This window comes from Cyprinodon variegatus, unplaced genomic scaffold (genome assembly GCF_000732505.1).
Source record: "Cyprinodon variegatus isolate N-32 unplaced genomic scaffold, C_variegatus-1.0 Scaffold809, whole genome shotgun sequence".
Lineage (NCBI taxonomy): Eukaryota > Metazoa > Chordata > Actinopteri > Cyprinodontiformes > Cyprinodontidae > Cyprinodon > Cyprinodon variegatus.
The window spans coordinates 308814-334184 of record NW_015151262.1 but is presented as its reverse complement, the minus strand read 5'-3'; the positions used below and the strand labels follow the sequence as shown (position 1 = coordinate 334184).

Sequence of the window (25371 nt, the reverse complement as noted above, 5' to 3'; positions counted from 1 at the left end):
GTCCAGGTTGGTTTCTCCATCAGCACATTCTTCCATTGGAATTGTTTCCATCACATTCTTGTTATTACTGATGAACTTGTGTAAGCAGAGCTTCCCAGTGTTACAAAGCTCTCTTGCTTCTTGGACAAGCTGGATAGCTTTAGTTTCAGTGTCCACGCTTGTCAGTCCATCGTCAACATAAAAGTTGCATTGAATGAACGTTACTGTTTTTTTGCTAAACAGTTTTTCACCTTCGAGTGCTAGGTACTTCAGCCCGAAGTTGGCTCATCCTGGTGAAGATGCAGCACCAAACAAGTGGACTTCCATGCAGTACACTTATGGTGGATTTTCCATCTTTCCTTCACCCCACCACAGGAATTTGAGATGGTCTTGGTCTTGTTGTGCCACATGAAACTGATGAAACACACGTTCCACATCGCACATGATGGCCACCTTCCCTTTTCTGAAATGACACAAAACTCCAACGAGAATATTTGTGAGGTCCTGACCAATCAGGAGATGTTCATTGAGTGAGGTGTTGCAAAACCTGGCTGAACAATCAAACATGACTCTAATCTTTCCAGACTTGTTGGGGTGGTAAACCCCATGGTGGGGAATATGCCATACGGTTTGCCTTTCAATTTCTGTCTGTGGGACCTTTTTGGCATCACCTCTTGCTATAATGTCCTTCATGAAGGCTACATAATCTTTGTTGTATTTCTCATCTCTTTTCAGATTTCTTTCCAGACACTTCAGACAATGTTCAGCACATGCTCTGTTGTTTGGCAAACCTAGCCTCTCTACCTTAAAAGGCAACGGCATCTCATAGTGTCCGTCCTGCTTTGGTTGATGCCCTTTTTTAGTTTTGTGAGGAATTGAAGGTCTTCTTGTGATATTGGAACATCTTCACTTGTTCTTTCAGCAAACTCTGACTCAAACACCTTGATTATGTCTGATGGAGAGATCATTTCCTTGACTTGAGTTCTAGAATTGAAGTAGACTTCAGACTTCAGCTTGGAATGAGGCATAACAGTTGGTGTGACTTGCTTTGTGACAATGCGGTGACTTACATCTATTTCATCTTCGTAGTCAGTGGCAGTGTTGTTATAGCCAATGATGCTCCAGCCCAGCACAGACTTGAGCATGAAAGGCTGGTCTTTAATACCATGGATGACTTCTCTAGGAACCAAAGCTTGAGAACAGTTAAAGCCAATCAGCAACTCTACTTCACAGTCTAGTTCCTGATACATTTAATCTGCCAGATGTTCTAAATGGGGCCAAGATTTTGCTGTTTGACTTGTTGGTATACAGGATCTGTTAGCTGCTATGTACTATCTGGTGTAGCTCACTGGCAGCTGGATGTTTGTTCCAGACTTCATACCTCATACCTGTAGACCTTTCACCCTTTCGCTTGGCACAACCTTTGTTCTTGAAGTTATTGTAGATACCTTTAGCTTCACTGGATCCTTCTTGACATTCAGTATGTCAGCTACATCCTTCAGGATAAAGGTAGTGTCGCTCTGAATGTCGAGAAGAGCATACACAAGCACTTCCTTGTCTGGTTCGGAATGTGAGGACACATACACTGGAACAATTGGTGAGGTGTGAGTGGCACCCCTCTTTTGGAAAATACTGAGAGAGGTAGCTTTGTCTGACTCTGGTGTCTTTTTTTTTAATCCTTTGTCCATGTCTTTATCAGTTTCCCTTGGATGATTATGTTCAGACACATCTTTGTCATCATAATTTTTATGTGACGCATTCTGTCTTGGTTTTTTCCTTGGTTTTGGATCCCCTTTTCATGGTTTTCATGTAAACATATTGGATGTTGTTTTTTTACATGTATGACATGTGTTTCTTAGGTTACAGGCCTTGGAGTGATGGCCAGTTTTGAGGCAGCCAAAACAGAGTTTCTCTTGCTGTACAAATTTGACTCTCTCTTCGATTGTTTTCTCCATAAATTTACAACACTTGTGAAGAGTGTGGTTTGGTTTCTTGCAGAACAAACACTTATCTGTCTTTTCAGTTGAGCTTCTAGTAAACGTCTTAGCACCAATGTCACATGTTTTATGTCTCTTATAGTTTTCTTGTTCACTCAACTTTCATTTTTCTTCTTTGATTTCATAGCTTGCCAGGATGTAATGGGATGGCAAGCAATATGTGCTTCCTTGTTGAGGAATGATACAAAGTCCTTGAAATCAGGGAAAGCATTGGTTTCCTCCTGGATTGTTACAACTGCTCTGATCCACTGCGAGCTTAACCAGTCTAGTAGCTTTTTTGCTATCCTTTGATTTTCCAAGCAGTCATTTAGAACTTGTAACCCTAGTATAGGGCATGGCTGATTCAACGCTGCTCATAAAGTCTGCTCTACCACATCTTTGGGGCCAATTTTGTGCCAGGAATGCTGGTATGCTTTACCAATCAAGAATCACAGAATCTCTCTTCTAACACATGCCAGGCTTCTATAGCTCTTCTACAGCTCTTTTGGCAGCACCGCCAACATATTTGTGTAGGAAAAACAGTTTTTCCTGGACTGGAAGGTTCTTTTGATCAATTAGAATTGAATAGGAAAGTTTCCAATCAGTGTACTTGAGAGGATCTCCTATGAAGACAGCAGGTTCTCGTACTGGGATGTGATTTGCAGTAATAGCTTCAGCTAGTGTTCTCGCCAGATCATTTGACATGTCTGATGTAGCTGTTTGAGTGGGAGGGGCTTTTGTTTTTTCAGCTTGTTGCATGAAAACTGGTTGAGTGGGATCTTAACTCATAGTTCCTTTAATAAGCATAGCGGTTTGTGGCACAGATACAGAAGTGTAGATATGTGGAGGAGGAGTCTGGGCTTTAGTGTCTACAGCCTGGTACGTCTGTAGGATTTTAGCATTATTTGTTGGAGTGGACTTAGCTTGATGTGGTGAAAGCATCTGAGGAAGTAGTCTTTGTGAGGGAAGAACTCTGGATATTGGATTTTGTGATAGAGGGGGTAATGACAGGTGATCATCTTCATCGTCATCACTATAAACACCTTCAGAGTAAACCTTTAGTTTTGCCTTAGCACCTTTGAACTTTTTAAGTTCCTCTAACCGTTTAACTTCTTTCCTTATTTCCTCTAGCTTTGTCCTTCTGGCTGCACTTTCTGCAATAAAAGGAGTTCTTTTTCTGGCATTTTCAGCTTCGTTTTCAGCTTTCTGTCTTATGAATTCTGCTTCAATTTCAGCTCTTAGCTTAGCCATCTCTGTTTCATTTTTAGCTGCCAGCATTTGATCCTCCTGTTCCAGTCTTTGTATTTCTTCTTCTTGCTCACTCTGTGCTTTCATTATTTTAAGCACCTCTTTGGTGGCAGCTGCTTCGGGTGCAGCTTCTTGGGCATCTAGTGATGTATAGGAAGACTGTCTTGAGTGTCTGGTCTTCTTTGTAAAAAAGGAGACATTGGAGGTTGTAGTTTCAAATACGGATGTAGCATCAGGCCGAGTTGAAACTTCTGAACCATCATTGCTGAAGAACTTCTTGACCTTTTTATTTGCAACCACAGTGAGTGCTTGGCATGTTTCACTGAGTCTAGGGATTTCTGGGTCAGGATGATCTGGATGTAGAGTGTCTCTTATTTTAAAATAAATAGTATCAATTAGGGATGCACGATATAATCGGCCCCCTATCGGTATCGGCCTGTATCGGCCTTAAAACTGAATATCGGACATTGGCCACCCCACCAATATTTAACCCGATATCTGATTAGCTTCTGAGTTTCTAAAGTCTAAAAAAATACTACTTCTTCCTCAAAAACTTCTTTTTTACAGACTTAAAAAGACGAGGGAAAAAATATTGATACATTAAAATATCCCAATATCTTCATATGCTGATATATTGCCATTTAAAAACACCATATCAATCTCTTTTACTAATGAAATATTGCTATATGTCACCGTTATGCTACGAAATCCCCCGAAAATTCACGAAATTTTGCCCTATTTTTATATGTTGATATATTGACGCGGTATCAATCTCTTTTACTAACAAAATCTCACAAGAATTTGCAAAATATCATGAGAGTTTGTAACAGAACGATGAAATTTCACGATATTTTGAAAGTAAAATAGATCGATACCACGCTTTTAAAAATCAATTTGATATCAGCATATGAAAATATATTTGAGTATATTATTTTTCAAAGTGTCAGAAATGGATAACAAAACTGCTATTTTCAATGACAACTTATTTTAGTCCAGCTTTAACATCGGTATCGATATCGGTTATCGGCTACATGAGTTTTAAAATATCGGCATATCGGATATCGGCCAAAATCCTAATATCGTGCATCCCTAGTTCCAATCTTAGCTTGGGTTTTATTTATTTTGCTGATGATCTCCATTAACTCAGAAACATCATTGTGCTTGATGGATTTTTTCTGTCCATTTATGTTGTGCTTCCACCTCTCATAGGCCCTCTTGAACATTGTTTCAAGATCTTGCATTTTCTCATCTGCTAGAGCTTGTCCCTTTTCAGCGAAGTTTCGAATGTGTTCACTTTTCCTAATGCCTTCAGGTTGTGCCTCTAGTGTGGCTGACACACCTGTGATACTAGTATCAACTTCCTTATGTGTCTCATCTTGACCCTTTGTGATTGCTTCTACTTGTGCATTAATATCAGCTCTTTCTGGCGAAGAAAATGTATGATTTACATCTTCACTTTGAGACATGTTAACCGTGTAACAATATACTTAAAAATATAATAAAGAATTTAGGTTAAATCAGTTTGTTTTTGCCTTCTGTATAGTTTGTAAATACCACTGAATTGTTTTACATGAAATGGACCTCAAAATCAAATCTTGAAATTTATAAATGTCACATTTATAAATGAAAATAGATGTCTATAAACAGATTTCCACCGCTGCTTATACCCAATTATTCAGTGTATCACCAAAATGCCTCTTATGTAAGCTACTCAAAAAATAGAATGAAAGGCTAAATAAAAAATGCACAGTTGGCTTTATAAATGAAAGTGGGAAGATAAAAAATCCCTTTAAAATTGTCCTTCTTAAACTTAAATTACAGAGCTACATAAATGATCATTAGCTCTACAGTATGTTACTTAATAAAAATTAGAGCACCATCAAATGAGCTAATATAACGGACAAATAATCACCTCTTAATGCAATTACCAGCCCCTTCACACAAACAGAATATAATGCACATGCTTGCAATGTAGTTATATAATAAAGTCAGAAAAACTGAATACCTTAAAACTAGATGTCAGTCCGCTTAATGAATAGCATTTACCTATGAAGTCTCTTGGCTCTTTTGTAGACAAGTGTAGGTAACATTCTGCTCTATTTAAGGTGAACGCAGTGAAATCTTCGTGAAGTTCTGTGGCAGTTCTGTAGTAATGCTACTTCTGAGCCGTTTTCTTTACCCTGCTCACTGTTTAGCCTTTTCAGAACTGCTTCTTTAATCTTCCCAATGCAAAGTTCTCCAAACAACACAATGCATCTTCAACTGCAGACAATTCCTCTACCCGATGTCCTCATAGGTTCACAGTGACTTCATCTGGAGTTTACACCCTTGACACGGAGATGTGTTGTACTATGCCGCCCATTCAAGCATCCGGGGACTCTGGTTCTTTAACTACAGATGGTTTCTTTATTGATGCACTTAAATGGCTAGCTCAGCTAGCAACAGAATGCACCATAGACCACCAAAGAACAACAAACAGACAATAAACAAGCAATGAATTTACATCAACGCAGTCAGTGGATAAAAACTGAAATAAAGTTGTAGAATTATAATCTACTGACCACTTTGCCCGCTTGCAGCTCTGAATGTGAGGGGGATTACTTTAGCTCTGAAATATCTTGCCTTTCAGCCAACAACGGTAGCAACAGCTTCAGCATACATCAAGAAGAAAATAAAAGAAAGTCAGAAAGACCGACAAAAGTGTCAAAAGAAAAGAGTGAGGCCTTTGGTGGTCAAACTAGGTATAGCTGCAATACACACAAATAAAGCTGAATCCACAACATTTACACCGACAGTGTAGAGGAAAAACTCCCTTTTAACAGGAAGAAGCCTCCAGCAGAACCAGGCTCAGTGTAAGCGGCCACGACTGGGGTTCAGGGAGACAGAAGCAGAGATACAAAAAGCAACTGTAAAAGGCGGCTCCGTCCAGGAAACACACAGTCAGGCAGACGAGCACCGAGCCGGCTCCCATGTCAGAGGATGAAGAGAGCACATCCAGCCAGTAATAGTCAGAGAAACAGGACTACACTGAAAAACAGGCCAATATCCAACATTTATAAACAAAGGTGTTGATGGCAGCAGCACAGCTGATATTTCTCTCCTTGATGGTGTCACAGCCAAACTGGAACAGGCGAGAAGAAGCTACTATGAGAAAAAGCAGAGAGAGCGGAACGTTAGAGATTGAACTAATATATTCTACAGAGTGGGAGGAAAGAGACAGAATGAATCAGAATAATGAAAAAGGGGTCCCTATGTCCTCCAGAAGTCTAATCCTATAGCAGCATAAAAATAGAGATAGCTCAGGACATTTTTCAGTTCTGATGTAGCGAATATTGACCTTGCACTACTTTTTTTTACTTTTTAATGTTTCACTCAAAATTTGCAACACATTTCCATGGAAACATTATTGCCCATTTAGCATGGCTAAACTGAAGCTTGAGATAAGCTATTTAGTTAATGATTCAGCAGAAGCAGAGCTCCTCCTCTGGAGGTGAACCTATTCATTTTCTGAGAGCAGCTCTGTCTAGCAGTCTGCTCCTTTTGTCCTCATGACTGCAAAGAGAGCAAATATCAAGGTAATCACTATGCTAACACATTCTGTTGCTCTTTCTGGAGATAAATTACAACTTCTGTGTGTGAATCTGGCCTGTTTAAGTACAAATAATAAGTGTTTCCCTTTTGTGGAAAAAAATGCATAAAGAGAAAAACTGATTTATTTTAATGTGTTCAATAATGTTAGACTTTTGAGGGTGACTGATTCAGCTGCTCAGTGATTAAACAACTCAACTCACTTTGGTGAATGACTCATAAAGACTTGAGTTTGTAAGAAAAATCAAATTTCCCATCACTTCTATGGCTGCTTGCCCCTAAAGATTAGATATCTTTAATTGTGCCCCTAAGATTTAGATTAATTGTTTTTTGTCACTTTGGTTAAACATATATTATTAGACAAAGGTGTTTTGCTAAAAATAAAAGGCCTTTGACAGAGTCTGAGTTCCAGCTTTCCTCCCTGCACAGACATGAACCAGTCTTTCCAACACACACAACATTCATTGACAGAGTATGTGGTGTGACAGAATGCCTTAATTATGGATTAATTGTGTCATTAGCAGGTTTCTGCTGTTGGCACCACATTGGGCCTGTCAAGGTTAATTACTGGAACATGTTTATTTGCTGTCAGCAGCTACAGCAAGCTGTCACTTGCATGGAAACACAGGCAAAGATGTACAAATGTTGTTCATTCAAACAATTTACAGAATGCCAGCATCCTTCAAGCCTGCAACACTTTCCACAGCTCTTTTAACTGGTTCTTTAACACATCCAATACGGACACATACACCATATCAGCCATAGCCAGCCAGTCAGGAAAGTCGGCTGTTTACGTGTTCCTATTTGGTCATTGTGTAAATCTAGCTGGAACAATCTGAAAGAGGGAAACGGACATTTTAAAATCTTTAAAAGTCCTTCAAGAGAAATGATGATGGGGTACAAGTTTTTTTGTTATCAAGTTTCTTGTATCTTTGGTCTCAGATAATGGCTTTAAAACAAAGTCCAAGAAAGAAGGGGTTATTAAAGGTGTTACGGTATATGTACAGAAAATATCTGCTACCAGTTTGGCTGTTTAATAAGTAAATTATTCAAAGAAATATGACAGTATCCTTGGGTTAATGAATTATATCTACATTAAACGTTTCCTCTGCATTTAGCTCATCACTCAAGGAGCAGTTTGCCAAACCCAAGGAGAATTGTGATGTTAGGTGTCCTGTTTAAGAACCCAAAATTCAAAGTCTGAGGTTTGAACCACCAAGACACAAACACCCTGCTTTTTGACCACTGCTCCAAAGTACTTTTTTTTTGTTCGATTGTTTTTTATTCAGTTTCTTGTACTAAAAGTATTTTAACCAGATAATAAAGCAAACATGATAAAAAAAAAGGTGCTCTAGAACTTTTTTCCTGGATTATATGTGTGCAACAGCAAATTGTGTGTGGTAGCTTATTTTGAAATGCAAAACTAATATAAACCAGAGACCTAGCTGTCACTAAACTTTTCTTGTTTATTTAGGAGCAAGATTTATATTTGTCATGCAGCCACAGTGAATAAAGAAAGGTGGATATCAGTTTAGGCATCTTTTAACAGCAATATGTTATGTAGCTTATGTTATATAGCTCGCTCAAATAAGTTTTTTGAATCTCCTTATAGTTGGTTGATTACCTGATATATTTTTTTTTAATGAGAGGCCAATAAGATATTAGTCTCAGATGTTGGTCACAAGTTGAAATGACTTGTGAGGTGAATACGGGCTTTCTGACTAGGACACAGGGGCAGTCCTAGCCAATTTTGCACCCTGTGTCATGATCTTGGCCTTGATAACTGGTTTAATTACTCATTCCATTCACCTCTCTAACTTTGCCTGGTTTCTAATCACTGCTCATCTGATCCACCTGCCTCTTTGTGCTTGCATCCAGTTGTCAGGGCCAGATTATTCTCGTTCTCTCACGTCAGTGGTTAGAGGTTTTTAGCATTCCTTAGTGTTTCTGATTACCTGATCCTGACCTGTTCTGCCTCCCAACCACTGAGCCTGCCTGTTATCGTCTGATCACAGTAGTGAGAGGTTTTTTTTGTATTCCTTAGTGTTTCTGATTACCTGATCCTCACATGTTCTGCCTCCCAACCACTGAGACTGCCTGTTCCATTCTGAACGGTTTGCCTGAACCATCTTTGGACTCCTGGACCTCTGAGCCTTCCTGTTCTGACCCGTTTGCCTGGATCCTAGCTCGTTCTCAGGACACGGGCTGAACTGTTAAACCAGAGTTTCCTGTGATAGACGCCCTTGCTGCTGCTACTCCGATCATCCTTATTTCAAATAAATGCTTTTGAATTATCCCACTGTCTTGCCTGATTACTGGGTCCCTCTGTTCTGAGTCATTACACCCTGGACACCCTGAACACGATGAGAACATGTGTTCCAGCTCAAACAGTCGCATAAGTTCAAGGGAGCGAACGGTTGGAGGGGGAGGAGGGTGTTCGTGTTTGTTGTATAACATGCATCTGCTATTGATTCATATAATTTACACAAGCACAGGAGCGATCATATACAAAAAATACACACACATCGCTTTGGTGTACCCTGGATTAGCAGTGCCCCTAGCGCACACAGGGATCTCATGCTAATGCCTCCCTGCATGGTTAACTAACTGTGTAATATATGGGAAATCTTTTTCATTAGTTTAGAAAACCAAGCTAGTTGTTTTCAACGTTATTTAGTAAGTTGAAAGTGTGTGTCCATATAAGTTGTAAGAGATGAAAGTTCAAAGTTCATCACATGTTCTAATTCACTGCTTTTTTCACATAAGTTGAAAAAATTAAGGATTTCAAGTTTCAGGATTCAGCTAACTTTAAAGCAAAACTTACAAGATTAAGTTGAAGTCCTAAACTAAAAATGATAAGGAACACGCCATTGTTCTTTTGTAAAGTGTTGAGACTTATTTTAAATCCCTTAATAGTAGATTCATAAGATACAGCAACCTCCTTTCTAAAAGCTTCATGGAAAACTTTTAATCTGATCATTTCAGTCAACAGCACACCAGACTAAATTTATGAGGTATAAGCAGGGCAAAACCCCTTTAAAATGCAAACTGATAATGTTCTAAACATGCTCCTCTAATGTGATAAATGTGTGAAGCTACTTTAAAAAAAAAAAAATTTTTTCTTTGGATTTTTTACATAAAAAACACACACACAAAAATCAAATAACTACACATTAATTTTTTGTCATAAAAACAATTCACAGAAATAATTATTCTTGCACACATTTCTTTTTTCAGCACAGCTAAAGTAAGAAAACATTCAAGAAAGTGATAGACCCGACCATGAATAACATAAAAGAGTCAGAGACATACCTCTGAGAAACGCCATTAACTAAATAAACTGAGGAACTCTCCATCCATCCATTATCTGACACGCTTTATCCCGAGTGGGGTCTCTCACTGCTAATAAACTCTCTTCGTTGCTAATAAATAAACAAGAATTTCAGAGCATTTATTGTTTAATAATAATTTTACTTTATTGATCTCACAATGGATAAATCTACCTCTGCATTTAACCCATCCCCTTGGGAAGCAGTGGGCTGCCATTGTGCAGTGCCCGGGGAGCACTGGGGGGTTAAGGGTCTTTACTCAGAGAGCCAGAGTGTCAGTTTGGCTCAAACTGACACCCTCAGGATTCCAAGCTAGGATGCCCTTAGGATGCCCTAACCACTAGGCCGCCACTCCCTACAAGCATTACCAACTGTGCAGTGAAGTGGCAATGCTTGCAGACAATATTATGAAGGCAAATATTATCTTAAAGCAAACTTTGAAAAGACTTCTGGTTGAGAAAATCGCTGTGCTGGAACAAGAAGTGAAATTTGTATCCGGATTTCACTAATTCAGTCATGGGAGACTGCAGCAAGCTAAACTTCTTTGGCAGCCACTGTTAATGATCCTGACATGTGGTTGTCAAATAAAAGCTTGACATGCCAACCATTTAAATTCAGTGTTCAAAGTGTGATCATTATTTATACCTAAAACTAATACACAGCGATTTAATGAATTTAGCGTTAATCAGTAAAAAAAGAAAGACAATAATTTTCGTTGCAATCACGGAGTCCAAGACCGTCCATTTTTGCCCAAATATAGAAACACGTCAGTCTTGAAGTCACAGTGTGGTTACCTGAAGGCCATTCTCCCCACTTTACAAGCAAAATCAACAGTACACAAATTTGTTACTTAAGTAGAAGTATAGATACTGCAGTTTAAAAACACTCTGGTAAAAGTTGAAGTATCAACTTGACCTCTTTACTCAAGTAAAAATGAAAAAGTATGTGCTCCAAAAGTTACTTAAAGTATAAAAGTATAAAGTAACCTTTAAAAAAACAGCCAGATGCCACTATATGAATTGAAACCTAGATTTTTCGTCTATTTCGAAAACTTCTTTGAGATAGGGCCAAAGACGAGGGAGGTCTTGTTGGTTTCCGTCTCCATCTCCCGATACGCTCTCTCCTGTGTCCGACCTTTCAGACATTTCGACATCTTTTTCTGAATCTGACATTGTAGCATGGCATAGACAATTCACTTTTGCAGTTTGAAGAACACCTGCTTGCTTCTGATGATTTCCTTTAGCTAACCAATGAGTTTTTGCATTATATGGCGCATCCAGTTACATTAGTTTACACTAGATGTGGATAGCGCTAGTGATCTGCATGGGATGGCGCACATGACGTGAAATAAATATTTATGAACATTGAACCGAAGCCAAGAATAACGAGTAACTTTTGTTTTAAAAATGTAAGAATTGGAAAGTACAGATACTTGTGTAAAAATGTAGTGAATAGAAGTCAGAAGAAGGAAGGGAAAAAAAAGTAATGGGGTAAAGTATAGATACCTAAAAGTGTACATAAGTACAATAACAAAGTATTTGTACTTTGTTACTTGACACCTCTGAAAATCAATGGGAACTATGAGCCAACTCTTCAATCAACAACAATTATTTAAGATTACGAGAGGACTTCACCATTGAAATTTGCGAGAACTATAGTTAAACTGACAATGCCCACGTACAGGGAAGTTGGATGTTGTAATACATCTGGAAAAAGTGAGAAAATAATTTGTTTTTTCACCTTTCCGATTCATGATCCACCACGTACGGGTTCATCATTGGATTGCCAACTTGAAGAGGATTTGGTCGTCTGGCCAGAGAAAAATCACGTAATATGAAGCCAACATTTCGAAGCAGAATGTTTTCAAAATGACTTGGATAATAGTGAGTTGTGACAAACACCAGATACAGCACTAGGACTTGATCAACAGCCGATACCGCACTGTAACGTCACAAACCAGTAGGTGGCAGTAGGTTCTTTGCCAAATATGGACGTCTCCGGTAAAGCACATTCAAATGAAATTAATTAAAACACATCATTTATTGAACAGTATGTAATAATTTCATATTTAAAGTACTTTCAGAAGTTTGAATTATGAATATGACCGATCTTTTCCTTTAATATTTCAGCGTTCTACACATAATTCATAAACCACTTCTTAATGAATGGATCTTTTATTAAGAAAAGCAAGAGATTTTAACAACTCAGGATTTATTTTACTAGATTAGGTAGATTTTAAAATTTGATTTTATTTATTTAAGTTTAGTTTGGTTTGAATTTACCTCTTTTAAGCATTATACTTATTCAAGTTTTCCTCTATTAAATATAATCAACTAAAATCTCAATGAAAATATGTAAGAATAAAGAGATGTAATAAGAATAGAGAGATAAATAATTAAGAGCCCCCCCAAAACATGTCTATTTTTGTTTGCAGTTTATTATAACACAACAGAGATGTGGTTTCAAGTTAACCAAAAACACTGAGAATGAGAATATAAAAAAGAACTAAAGCTGGGCTTTTTTGATTGATTACAGCTTTAATCTGCTCACTACGTCATCTTCAGATCTCTCTCTTTCTCTAACAGAGTCTTCCTCCATTACAGCCCAGTCAGGAAGACACAAACCATTTTTCAGCCTGTCAGCTTTTACTGCTGGCCTTTTTTTTCCAGAGAGTTGGGATTTAAACTGTAGAGCTTGCTCTCTGATAGGTTACCACAATACACAGGCTATATCCACTCATTACAAAGATCAGCGCTTCATTCAGACATTGATAAATAAACTATATTAAAACTGTTTGTTTCTATGAGCCAATTGGACACATTTATGATGTCCTAAAGCAGAAACTAGTGATTTCTGGGATCACTACTGGGTTACATCAGTCAGTCTGCTGCTATGCAGCATGTTTGGAAATATTGACTGATGGCGCCATCTATTGCGCAAACAGGTATTCACAGTCCAGTTTTTTGGAGGGGAGATAAACATGATTTAGTTTTTAAAATGCTGCATTAGAGGAATCCAGCAATGGACATTTGATCTATTTACAGAAAAGCAGAAATTTATGCAAAATGATCTCCTCAACTCCATCTTCAAATTGAGTAAAAGAGGTCTGTTTCAATGTAGCTTATTTAATATTTTTTAGAACTTTTAGAAGCTAAAATGTTTTCTTGAGTGCTTCAAGAAAACAAGATCCATCTCCTTCAGTTTTCTCTGGGGACTAATCATCAGATTTTTGATCACAACTCTTCTAGAAAGAATAAAGATGTAATCAGAGGTGAGGCCTGTTTATGTTCAGCTCTCAAAGTCAAGAGTAAGATCTAGCAAAATTCCTAATATAAAAGTGTTCCTATTGCTTTAACTTGTCCCTATTTTGTTTTGAGCTTCTGAGAAGTTTTATATCCATGAGTTTATTTTTCCAGTTGTAGAATTTTATTTGGAGCAAGGTGACCTTTAACTTGACCACTCTTAACCAACAGACAATTTAAAGGTACGGTATATTTTAGCTTTGACAGCGGCTTTAGGGTAGCTTTTTCCCGAAAGTGAGCCTCTAACCCAATCACAAGTCTGCTGCAGCAAAAGGTTTTCCTAGATTTTGTCTTAATACAAATGGAAATACTTGGCTTGGTACATTAGCAGCAGAGCATTTCTCGTCTTCTACACTCAGCTATAAAGTGATATCATCCAGTTGTGTTTAAGAATTTTATGTAGAATCAGCAGAAGAAATGAGATGATGCAGATAGCAAACACACTTCAGGTTATTTGTCAACAATTCTGGAATCGACGTGGAATCCAGGCACTCAAAAACAGAATCCAGAACTTTATTCAGTCTGGTTAAACCTGAGCAGTTTCCACTTTTTAACAAACGTTAATCTGAAAGAAGGACACTCCAAGACCTACAGCTGTAAATACAGGAAAGAAGGTTCTCAAACATATTGGCTTGGAGGAGTTTGATAGATTTGGAAAACTTCTCATTACCTAAATGCATACACCTATTGTTCAGACATGCTAACAGATGTTGCCTTTTTTTTTTTTTTTTTTTAAATAAAGGGTGGGTTTCAAAATGCTTAAACATGATTTTTTTTGGCTCATTATCGAAGAATAAATGTGTTTAATAACTATAACACTCAAATCTATTATTCAGAACAAACATTATCATCTCCAAGTCAAAACTGAAGAAAGGAAGCAAGCACAGGGTGGTTTATGTGTGCATTAGCATTTTAATTGGACAAAGCAAAAAAAAATTAAAATAAAAGGAAAACATTGATTACAGTAGCAGAGTCAACAGTTCTCAGGGCTGAACATCATTCTAAACAAAAAGGGCATGAAAATGTCTGTAGGCACTGCCTAATTAAAAAGTATCTTGTCAGCTAAAAGAAACCAGCTCTATAAGGCAACAGTTACAATGTAGGTCTGTCCATTTCTGTGGCGAAATGAACGGTAGAAGTTGAATCCACTCAGTTTCATTATAAAATACTGGCGTTTCAATAGATATTTTAAAAAAAAAAAGTTTCAAACATACATATTCATTTTTAAACATTTGATTTAAGTATGCACTGCATGGCAATGCTGTCTTATCCCTGCATGGAAGAATTGTGTTCACTGTACCAGTGACATTTAAATAGTGCCACTCTGCTACAAACAATGTTGGAATTAGCTGTTGAATTATCAAAACAAAACTGAAAAGCAAGCACCCACAGTTAACAGTAGCATTTTAACATACATTGTTCCAAATGAAGTCAGTTGATAGTTATTTACATGTGGGAAGAAGAATTTGAGGCCGTCAGAAAAGATCGGAAGGAGGAATGTAATGCAGAAGGAAATGCGCCATGTAACCAAATATGAGTTTGAGAGGAGAAAAGCTGTGCAATATTTACCTGCCTTTACCAAGAAACAGCAGTGACACAAATCCCTGCAATTGGTTTTAATCTAAGAAAAAAAGTATCCATTTTTCAATCACTTCAGTTCACAAATTATATTTCCCGTCAGTTTCTTGGGGAGGAAGATAACCACCTTTTGGTGGCTTTCAAAGCATAAACGTGAAAATGGAAGCAGTTTGTAAAACCCAGAAAACGGAACATTTCAAAAGTTTCTTTTTTACAGTTTTATACTCATTTACAGTTAACTTAAAAAGGTAAGAACCCTGGATCATGGCCAGTTTTCCAACCATTAATGGGTATAAATACCTGTGTGGGTCAAATCCCTGCCCCTGGCTCGTGTTACCTCAGCCCCCCTCCCCCACAAAAAACGATTTACATTTCACGGATGTCAACCTTCCCGTTAGGTTCTACATCCTGGAAAGTCTCATAGTCCTGCCACAAACTGGGGTGATGGTAAACGTACCCGCAGGGCACCGGTCAGCCAATAACCGGCTGTTTGCCGGCAATCTCCCACCCTGCCCACCTATCAGTGTGTGGGGTATCCTGCGGCTCCCATGCCAGGCTGGTTGGCTAGCATACTCCCATTCAATCCCTGTGTAGGCTCCATAACCCCACCGTTACTGATGGCGCTCATGCCAGTCCACCCAGCACTGGCCGGTAAGTGACTGCAAAAGAAGAGGTACAGGGAGAGGGAGAGAGGGAGAGACAGAAAGACAAAATGCCAGCAGGTTAGAAGAGACGATAGGGAGCAAAAAGATGTTTCTTAAGTTACTGGGACTTGAACAGGTTAGAGTCAGGACAAGAAGGTGGTGAAGGTGAGGAGGGAAGAACTAATCATAAAAAATAAAGTTTGCAACAAAATTAAACAGACATGAAAAGAGAAGGTTTTCGTTTGATGGGTAAACAAGCAGACAAAAAGCATAGAGGCTTAGCACAGCAAGCTAAATAATACACCCCCCCTCCCTCGCTTCACATGGGAATGAAGTTCACTTCAGCTGGCGAGCTTTACTCCTACATATGAACAAGACTCCAGTTCACAGGATGCCTTTTAAAATCCTACCGATCAATTATGAAGATAAAAGCAAGTCCAGCGTCTGAATGCAATAAATTTTACCTTCAGGTTTCAAGTGGAGACAGTCACAGATTTTTATATTTACATACATGCATTTACCTTTCACCTTAAAGTTGGATGAATTAATACAGCTATTAGGCAATCTTAGACTTTCAGCTTTTCTTTATTATGATAGAGTGCACACTGCACTGCACATAGATGATCTAAAAAACACACTGAAAACCCACAAGGTAAGACTCAGTGACATCCATATTCAGACCAAATAAAAAAAAAAAAAAAAGAAAAAGAAAAAAGGAGAAATGAACTAAAGAAAATGTAAAATGCTATGGCATGAATGGGCATAAATAATCAAACACCTTGAAAGGACAGTTTGGACCAACAGAAATTGTTTTACTGTCAGTGGAAGTTGAATTGCTTTAAACTTTTTTTTTATGCACTGGGGTACTTAGGGGGGGAATTGAAAGAACAAAGGACTTTGGAACACGCTTCTTAGAAAAACATAATTAGTCGTCTACAGCAAGCAGGGATACAACCCTGAAGTGTTCATGTCAACAGAATTTCTGTTCATACAGGGTCAAAGTGTGTGCTTGTTTCTTAATCTTCTAGAGATGAGGATGAGAAGGGGGAGTGAATGGTGAAGGCAGGAGGGAGCAGGCTGGGGTGAATGAGGGAGGGGTGATGGTGGAGGCTGCTCCCTCCTGTGGCCAGAGGTGGTTCTTGCTGCCTCAGTCTCGAAGGTGAATCCTGTGGTGCTGAAGTAGGAGAAGGTGGTGCAGAGCAGCCCTGTGGCCATCGTGCTACTTACTTAAAGCCCTGCTGGTTCCAGGCCTGACTGTAGACACCATAAGTGGGGACCTGCCACCCGTTAGGGACATACTGGCTGATCTGGGGCCCGTTGCCATACCATTGGCCCCACTGATTGTAAGGCTGGGCTGCAGCAAAGCCAATCTTGTTCTGCTGCTGAGTGAAAAACAGAAAAAAGATTCCTTAGGAATAAAATGATTACGCCCCAGATCCACACTTCCAACTTTTCTGCTGATATTTTTCTACTTATTTAAGGAAGAATGCAATTATTTAAAATTTGTCTCCATTAAGAGTTTACTTTTACAACATTATCTGTACAGTAAAACTATTCTTTACATATAATAAAATACATAAACATTAATTAAACTTAAAGCATTTTCAAATGACAAACATGTCTTGTTTATATCAAGTCTTGTTTATTGCAGAGTTTACCTACAGTTGGATTTTCCTTCCCCATCTAACTCGTCCCACTTTTGGTGACAGATGATGGGGATCTTGTTTTTTACAATAAACAAATCAACAGGGCAATTTAATCAAACAGAGTCGACTCATAGCTGGAGAGCTTGAAAGTTTGATGCACTTTAATCCCAGACTTTGCATGAAAATCGGCTGCCTCTGCTGCTTAAAGCATGTCTGTGAATGTGATGACATCACTGAGTGAGCATTGATTCTACTTAGTCTTTTACTGTTAAATTGTCAACTTGGAAAAAAAATCACAACTTCTTAATGACCTAAAACAAAACGTGCATCAAATATGACTGTACATATTTATAAAACACCAGCTTGGAGCTTTATCTTATAATATATGTCATAGATTAGTATAAACCTTGCCCATGAAATGTTTTATTATTCTAACCACTTGTCCTCTTTCCAAATCATTCTCTAAGAAAACCTACAGCTTTTAAAAGTAAAAAATCATTTTAAACACACCATTTTGTAATAACACAAGAAAAAAACACATTTTTTCTCAAAATTGATACTATACACATAAATAATAAATCCTCAACAAAGTGCAAAACTGTAAATGCGAGTTATTTTAGATACGGTGAGAAATTTTAAAAACATGGCCGAAGAGGCAGCTGTGGGTTGTTTAGTAATACAGACCACAGCAATCGCCAATATAGAACAGCACAGCAGTCTCTTTCCTTAAATATGCAATGATTGCTTATGCTGCCAGGCTAGAGAAGATTAGTACAAATATGCCTTTGGTACTTAAATACATCAACTAAAGTCATGATGTTTCATTCCCACATCTGGCTGACTTTCTTTTCACTTCTTTCTCATCACACTCCATATGGAATCTGTGGAAGTATTTGGTTGAAACGTCGGGGTAGTCAAGCTACAACTGTTACAGAGAATCTTTAGAGTGTAAGTAAATATTTAAACTAATGTTAAATGTTGATATTGTCACTTCCTGGTGTGACATACACATCATAACACACAACTGATTTGTTAAACTTGCATGAGAATAAAAAAAACCAAGCAAGACAAAAAACAAACGCGGTTTAGGTGGAAAGACCACAAAGGCAGTATTACAGCAGCATGGACAATAGTCTTTTTATGCCATCATACACTATGACTGATTACACCTACACAGACCTAAATAATAACTGCCGACGTGTGGATGAACTGTTATAACCCTCAAAAGGAAGCAGGTGAAGTCACTGTCTGGCAGAGATGCTGTTATTATGTAGCAGCCTTACCTGTGGCACCGACATCGGCTGCATGGAGTTCATCATGTCTGGCGTCTCTTTACCCCAATAGCACTTCACTACGTGACCCTCAATTGAAGAACCATTGACAGACACAATTGCATGGGCTGCTGCTTCATGGGAGTTAAACCTGGAAACAAGATCATTGGAGAATGGAATTGTGGAAAATCTATCTTAATATTTTTAGATGTATCCACTAGGTGTCAGTAGACAGTTTACAGCGAAAAAGAAAGAAATTCCAAAAGATTTCAGCCAGACGAGAATCACTGCTTTGAACAGAGCCAAGTCAAAGTTTAAGCAAAGACAAAAAAGCTCCGCTTTGTACATTGGCATATAATGTGTTCCAATGGTACAAGGATTACACCATTGCATTTCACATTTCAACACACCTCACGAACGAATAGCCTTTATCTGGAAAAACTCTGACTTCCATGATCTGTCCAAAGGGAGAGAAGGTCTGTCTCATCAGTTGCTCTGAAAGGAAAGCAAAAAGAAACATTAATAACCTTGATCAGGTGTTTGGTGGGTCACAAAATGATTACTGGAAGGACTCTGGACTGACTTCTTTCACTGTTGCAATTTTCTGTTTCAACATCTAGATGCACAAGCAAATATTTCCCTGCACCCAAATGGTTTATGATTCATTGGTGAGAGAATTAAACCAACATATTCTAAACTTAATGGCTGAATGGGTCTCACTGCAAAGCCTAATGCATAGTATAGTTATTAAACAGCTTTTCAATATTTCAGAAAGCCTGCCTCTGAAGTGCTCCAATAATATCAAAATGCATGAAATCGAAGTGAAAGTGTATTTAAAAGCTCAGAGCTCATCAAAAACATTCAAATGTTAAAACATTTTAGTACCATTTAAAACAAGTTTACACAACAACAAGTTTTAAATGTTACTAAGAAGAAGCTGCTGAACTAGAGCTAAACAAACGGCAATGTTTGCTGATTGCATTACCAACCCGTGAGCCCTGTGCTGACCCCGCCACAATACACAGTGCAGTTACTGGGGCTTGACTGGCTCATGACGTCATCAAAGGATAGGTGCTTGGAGTTCGCTGGAAGACAAATGATAAACATTACTTATGTGTCACTTCAACATATCCAGGAATCCTCAAAAAATAAACAACATCTACTAACTTTCATAGGTGGCCTTCGGAGCAGGGGGCTTTCTTGTGGCCCAGTTGGTTCGTATCTGTCTCCCACCTAACCACTGTCCCCCCATGTGCTGAATGGCATTCTCTGCATCCTGGAAGAAACAATCAGGTTATCATCTAAAATTCCACCTAAAGGCAGGAACCACAAAGCTCTCCATAGAAAGCTGCGTTTTAAATAAAACAACGATGCTTCCTATGGGATGACCAACTATGCTAGTTAGAACAATGATGACTCCTTACCCATTTATTGAAAAAAGACACAAAGCCATAGCCTTTAGATTTCCCTGTAGCCATATCCTTCACAACTCGAGCATCTCTGTTGACAAAAAAACAAGTCCTTAGCACAGTTCCAACATCAGTGTTGTACAAGCAGCACAACAACTAAAACTGTATACAGCAGATTATTTATTTAACTCTCTACATTCCCAAATTAATCTGTGATTAAAGAACCTCTGCTTACACAATTTGCAGGACGAAGCTTCTTCCCTAGGAGAGGAAATACAAGATTGCTACTTTCCCTTTCCTCTCCTCATCAACACTGCCTTTAATTGTCCCCAGATGTGTTTTTAAAGTTAGGAAGATGCTGCCCCACTCAATTACTCTGTTAAAAACCCATTTAGCAGACAGGTTTCCACACATTTTTCATGGCAAATTCTCATCTCTGCCACTCAACACACAAGACAATTTACCTTACAAATGTGGCAACACTTAGAGACAGAATAAATGATATTCAAAGGTATACAATTTATTTCCAGAAGCTCAATTAGAAAAACAAATGTCAGAGACAAAAAAGCCATGATCACCAAGAAGAGACCCAACAAGACATGTCGTTAAAGTGCCACTTACCAATAATGTGCAAACAAATATCTGTGGATAAGTTATTAGACTATGGATGGACATATTGAGATAGTTAGACCTCTAACCTGTGCTGTATAAAATAAAGAAAGATGTAGAATTATTGTATGGCCAGTATGCCTTATTTAAATTGTAACATCAGAACTTGTTTACAAGAGTAATGGCTAACTGATACCTCAACATTTAAAAATGTAAGTGAAACATTTTATTTTATTCTGGTCATAAAAGGAAATTACTCTGTAAAAAAAAATGCCTTATAGTTGTTCTTAACTTAGGACAGATATTGTACTTATAGAAACCTATGTGCAGAATCCAATAAGAGCATACTGAACTAACACAACTTTAACTTTTATTTAAAGGGATTGACAAACTATCACTAGCCTAGCAGGAATGGACGATGTGTGGCTTTCTGGTATCAGAGGAGTATTTAAGACTTTTTCAATAAAGGTATCAACCCATTTAGAGCTTGACACTTACGATATCCTGCCGAAAGGAGCAAAGGCAGCTTTGACGTCTTCTGTTGTTATCTCTGGACTGAGGTCTCCAACGAACACATGAAAGTGATCTATAAGGGGGAAAGTTTTAAAGCCGTTAATTTTTTTTCCCCTTTCTCAACAGATCACACCAGAAAATCTGCTCACAATAGAAAAAAACATTCACAGACTTTCGATTCTTTTTTTACCTGCTACCTGATTTCCCACCCAGTAAGCTTTTTCAATTCAAAAATGTTTTGAATTGGAAAAGCTTCCCGGGTGGGAAGGGAAGCAAAACGTCTTCAAAATTTGAGACAAAGTCCAGTGGATTGTTTTTAATTTTCTTTTTTCAGAATGACTATGACCTGGATGACTGAGAATCTTGACCAGCATGCTACTTGATTTATTTCAACGGTATTGGAAGACCCCCATCATGAGGCACAGGTACTTACTGCTTGTGTCTTTTTTCTGGCTGGATGGTGTTGTTGCCCAGTTGACTTTCACCTCCTGCAAAGCAAAACAGAGAAAGAAGGCATCAGATGGAGTATGTTAACACTAAAAAGTAAAACCTTCCCAATAAGACTACCTCAAAAATTGGCTGAAACACACCTTTATGATTTAAGAACTTAAACTGTTTGCAGTTTACTTCACTGTTTTGATAACTTTGCTATATGAAACAATGGAGTAAAAAATATTTTTGACCATAAAATATTAAGATGTTAAGTTTTCATTTCTTATACTTCACCCAGACAAGAAATAAATATAATCAGATCCAACTTCACAGCTATATTCTAGAGTACTTATAATTCAAATAATCAATCTTAATTTCCCTAATCATGTTCTGCATGAATAATCCATTGTAAAGTACATCTATAAAATGGTATTTTTTCTTCTGTAATACCCAGGTTCTTCATGCCCAATCCCCACTCACCCTGTAGATACGATAGCTTACCTTACCCAAAATTTTCCTTCCATTCATGGCTGCCAATGAGGCAGCAGCATGCCTGTGATCATAGAACTCCACAAAGCAGTATGGATCATTTCCAGCAGTCTGTCAATAGTAGAGACCATTAATCAAAAATCAATATTTTACCAATTGCAAATAACTCACAGCAGCCTGGTGTGTCAGGTCTGCTTTACCTGAAACATAGCAGCAGGTATATACTAGAGATGCACATAGAAAATAGTCAGTAATAGAAAAGGACCAATTTAATGTTTGACTAACCCTAACCAGGGCTGATAACGATCAGAGTTGTTCCTAAGATCAACCTAAATGAGTTATTATCAACATTAGCAACGGATTTGAACCTATTCCACAAGTAAAACACCCAGAATCCGGTGGCCAGCCCTGATTAAAAAAAAACCTAAAGATTGTTTGGAACCATCTTTAGCATTTTAATATTTAATGTGTTTCTTTATCGAAACACATAACATTTAATTGTAAAGTTGTGGAGTTGTGGAAGCTCTCACACACACAAGGCATTTTGTCCCTGCTCCACTTGTTAATATGACTGATTTCATCCAGCCTGGGAAACTGTTTTCTATTTGAATAAATAGAAAACAGCTTTATGTGACAGTGACCTTTTAAGGAAGATAGTTAATAATGAACTAGTCGTGAGTTTGAAACAATATTGCTCGTTTTAGTTTGTTTAAAGAAATTTATATGAGCTAAAAGGACTCACAACATACAAAAACTATAAGTTTCAGGTTAAAAATCGACCACTGGTGCACCTCTAGTATTTAGTCATTTGACGTTTTTATGTATAAAATATGGTTGAAAAACCCACTTACATCATTGATCATTTTACAGCTCTTGCAGGGCCCTATCTGTTGGAAGACCTGTAGAATGAGGGGCTCAGTGACATCCCTGGACAGATTTCCTACATACCTACGAAGACAGAGAGAAATGGTCGAACTGAGTCCCTGCTAAACAGGAAGTAGCACGCAAACAAAGGCTAGTTCACCGGGATAGCAACATTCACAGCAATTTGTGATGTAAACAAAAGTATAAACTAAATAATAATGAACAGTTAAGATGGGGATAGATTATATTCTCCACAACTAACCCTAATTCTTAAAAAGACCACCCTGTAAGTCAGGGGTGCCAGTTGTGGTCTATGAGCGCGTTGACGTGGCTCGTCTGCTAGCTAGCTAGGCTAAAGATCTCGCTAACCGGTCGAAACAGGCCTCGGGTTAAATTTTGGATATAACTAAACTTTAAACAAACTAGTTGATATTTCAGAAACATCACATCTATTTTTTAAAACACAATAGTTGTTGTTAATATAAACCTTATTGCTAGATATGTGACACATTGTGTTATATCTTTAGCTAATTCTAGATCTAGCTAGCTACTCAGTATCAATTTAAAGTGTTCCCATATTTTTTGTCGCAATTACAATTAACGCTTTTAGTCAGATTTACTCAAAAAATATTTTTGTTCCTTTCAAGGTTGCGTCGGTGACAAATGGAAACAAAAGAAATTGGGGGAAAAAAAGCAAAATTGCAAAGGTGTACATCTTCCTAATTGTAACAACGTGGAAACATTTTTGCAGTAACTAGACGAAGCCTGGGCATTCCAGGACATAGCCTGGGCCACTGTTACTCACAAGGTTCTAGGCTGCTCGTCGTCCATCGTCGGGGTTCAGTGGTCGAGTCCTGGGAGGGGGCTTTATTCCAGTGACATACAACAGGTCTGGACTGAACCCGAAATACCTGGAGCACAGGTGGTATATCTTCGGTTCAACGAGAAAGCCGTGTCCGACTCTGGTGTCTCGCTTGCAGCATACAGCCCCCTCTCTCCGTCTGATGCAAACAATAGGAAGTTGAAGATGGCGGAGGAGCAGCGTCAGTAACGTCAAACTACAAGCGCGCTGAAAGGAGAAAAATCGAGCGCTCCTTCACGCACACAAAGATGCGTGTCCACATCTGTTTTACATCCACTGAAATTTCACACACTGTTACATTACCAAATGAGCCCGTGCAATATGTATTTTCCCACGAGTCATTTTTTGTTAATTGGTTACCTTCATTTTGAGAGATAACACAATGGGTTTGCTACAGTAAAAAAAAATTCTTGAAACGCATTTCTTGTGCATTTCTAATTGTAGGAGTGAAATCTGCTACTTTGAAAAGCACATATCTCTGTGGAAAATAAAAAGTGTGCGCCGCCCGGGAATCGAACCCGGGTCGCAAGAATGGGAATCTTGCATGATACCACTACACCAGCGGCGCCACATGGATGTCAGAGCGGTCAGAAGATATTCATCCATCTTTGACCCATACATTGGTTTTATGATTTCTGTGTTGTATGTTCGACTGCTACCACTAACCTACAGTTGTTACTTTCTGATCAGCATGGCGACGTTATAAAACTGGCACAAAACTATTTCGGTCATTGGGATTTAATGTCCAGGCAAATGTAAAAAAAAAATATAGAGTTATTTTGATTTTGGAGGGTTTTCTCTAACATGGGGCGGGTTTTTCTTCAACAAAACTTAGACTTTATTGTCATTTTGTACACACAAAGAGTATACAAAAAGAAATCACGTTCTATACAGCTCTCGAGACATTTTGATAAAAAGCAAGCAGCAGTGATAAATGTCAACATACGACTGTTTATGAGTTGGTTGTTTTTTTTTTTTTATAACCTCACTTTATACAACATTTAGCATTCCAATGGAAGTGGGGAAGAAACTGTTATGGAACCTGCTGGACCTGCATCGGATGCTTCAAAGCCTGTTTCCAGAGAGCAGCAGGGAGAACGCTCCCTATGGTGCTTCTGTAGAAGGTGATGAGGATGGGTGGGGGCAGGTGGGCTCTCCTCATTCTTCGCAGGAAGTTCATGCACTTATGTGCCCTTTTGACCTGTGAGGTGGTGTTCATAGTGCAGTTGATGATGTCTGTGATGTGCACCCCCAGGAATTTGGTCTTGCTGACCACCTCTACAGCTGAGATGTTGATGATCAGTGGAGCGTGGTTAGACCGGTTCTTCCTGAAGTCAAAGATGATCTCCTTTGTCTTTTCCACTTCAGGATCAGGCTGTTATCTTTGCACCAGTCCACCACCTGCTGTACTTCCTTTATGTAGTTCTTGTCGTTGTCATCTCTGATGAGGCCCACCACCGTGGTGTCGTCTGCAAACTTCACGATGTGATTGGTGGTGAACCTGGGGTGCAGTCATGTGTCATCAGGGTGAACAGCAGGGGGCTCAGGCACAGCCCTGAGGGGAGGCTGTGCTTAGACTGATGACCAGTGGTGATCAGTGGTGTTCTGTCCATCCCGGACTGACTGACGTCT

The 25371-nt window shown here is 38.5% G+C and overlaps 1 protein-coding gene and 1 non-coding gene across 3 annotated transcripts; both read right to left on the bottom strand.

Annotated features, from left to right (window-relative positions):
- Positions 1-14305: 14305 nt before the first annotated feature.
- LOC107098777 lies at positions 14306-23923 on the bottom strand. 2 transcript variants are annotated; one of them, XM_015396620.1, is made up of 12 exons: positions 23683-23923; positions 22865-22961; positions 22026-22124; positions 21526-21580; positions 21078-21165; positions 19986-20061; positions 19729-19837; positions 19551-19646; positions 18972-19056; positions 18574-18712; positions 16872-17026; positions 14306-15659 (listed from the first exon to the last, which is right to left on the bottom strand). In XM_015396620.1, the coding sequence occupies exons 1-12, from the start codon at positions 23706-23708 to the stop codon at positions 15521-15523; spliced, it is 1164 nt and encodes a 387-aa protein (XP_015252106.1). In that variant the 5' UTR covers positions 23709-23923; the 3' UTR covers positions 14306-15520. The 2 variants fall into 2 exon arrangements, with proteins under 2 accessions (XP_015252106.1, XP_015252107.1); XM_015396621.1 differs by having other exon boundaries at positions 16872-17023.
- A 313-nt stretch (positions 23924-24236) lies between these two features.
- Positions 24237-24307, bottom strand: trnag-ccc. The gene has a single exon. It is a non-coding gene; the product is annotated as a tRNA-Gly (tRNA).
- Positions 24308-25371: the final 1064 nt, after the last annotated feature.

What these genes read in the sequence shown, in the direction of transcription:
- LOC107098777 (XM_015396620.1), bottom strand. Translation starts at nt 23,708, where the DNA reads ATGGACGACGAGCAGCCTAGAACCTT. An exon ending in GCTGTAAAATGATCAATGAT is followed by an intron (nt 22,125 to 22,864) that starts GTAAGTGGGTTT and finishes TACTATTGACAG; the next exon opens with ACTGCTGGAAATGATCCATA. An exon ending in AAAGGCTATTCGTTCGTGAG is followed by an intron (nt 18,713 to 18,971) that starts GTGTGTTGAAAT and finishes TCTTGTTTCCAG; the next exon opens with GTTTAACTCCCATGAAGCAG.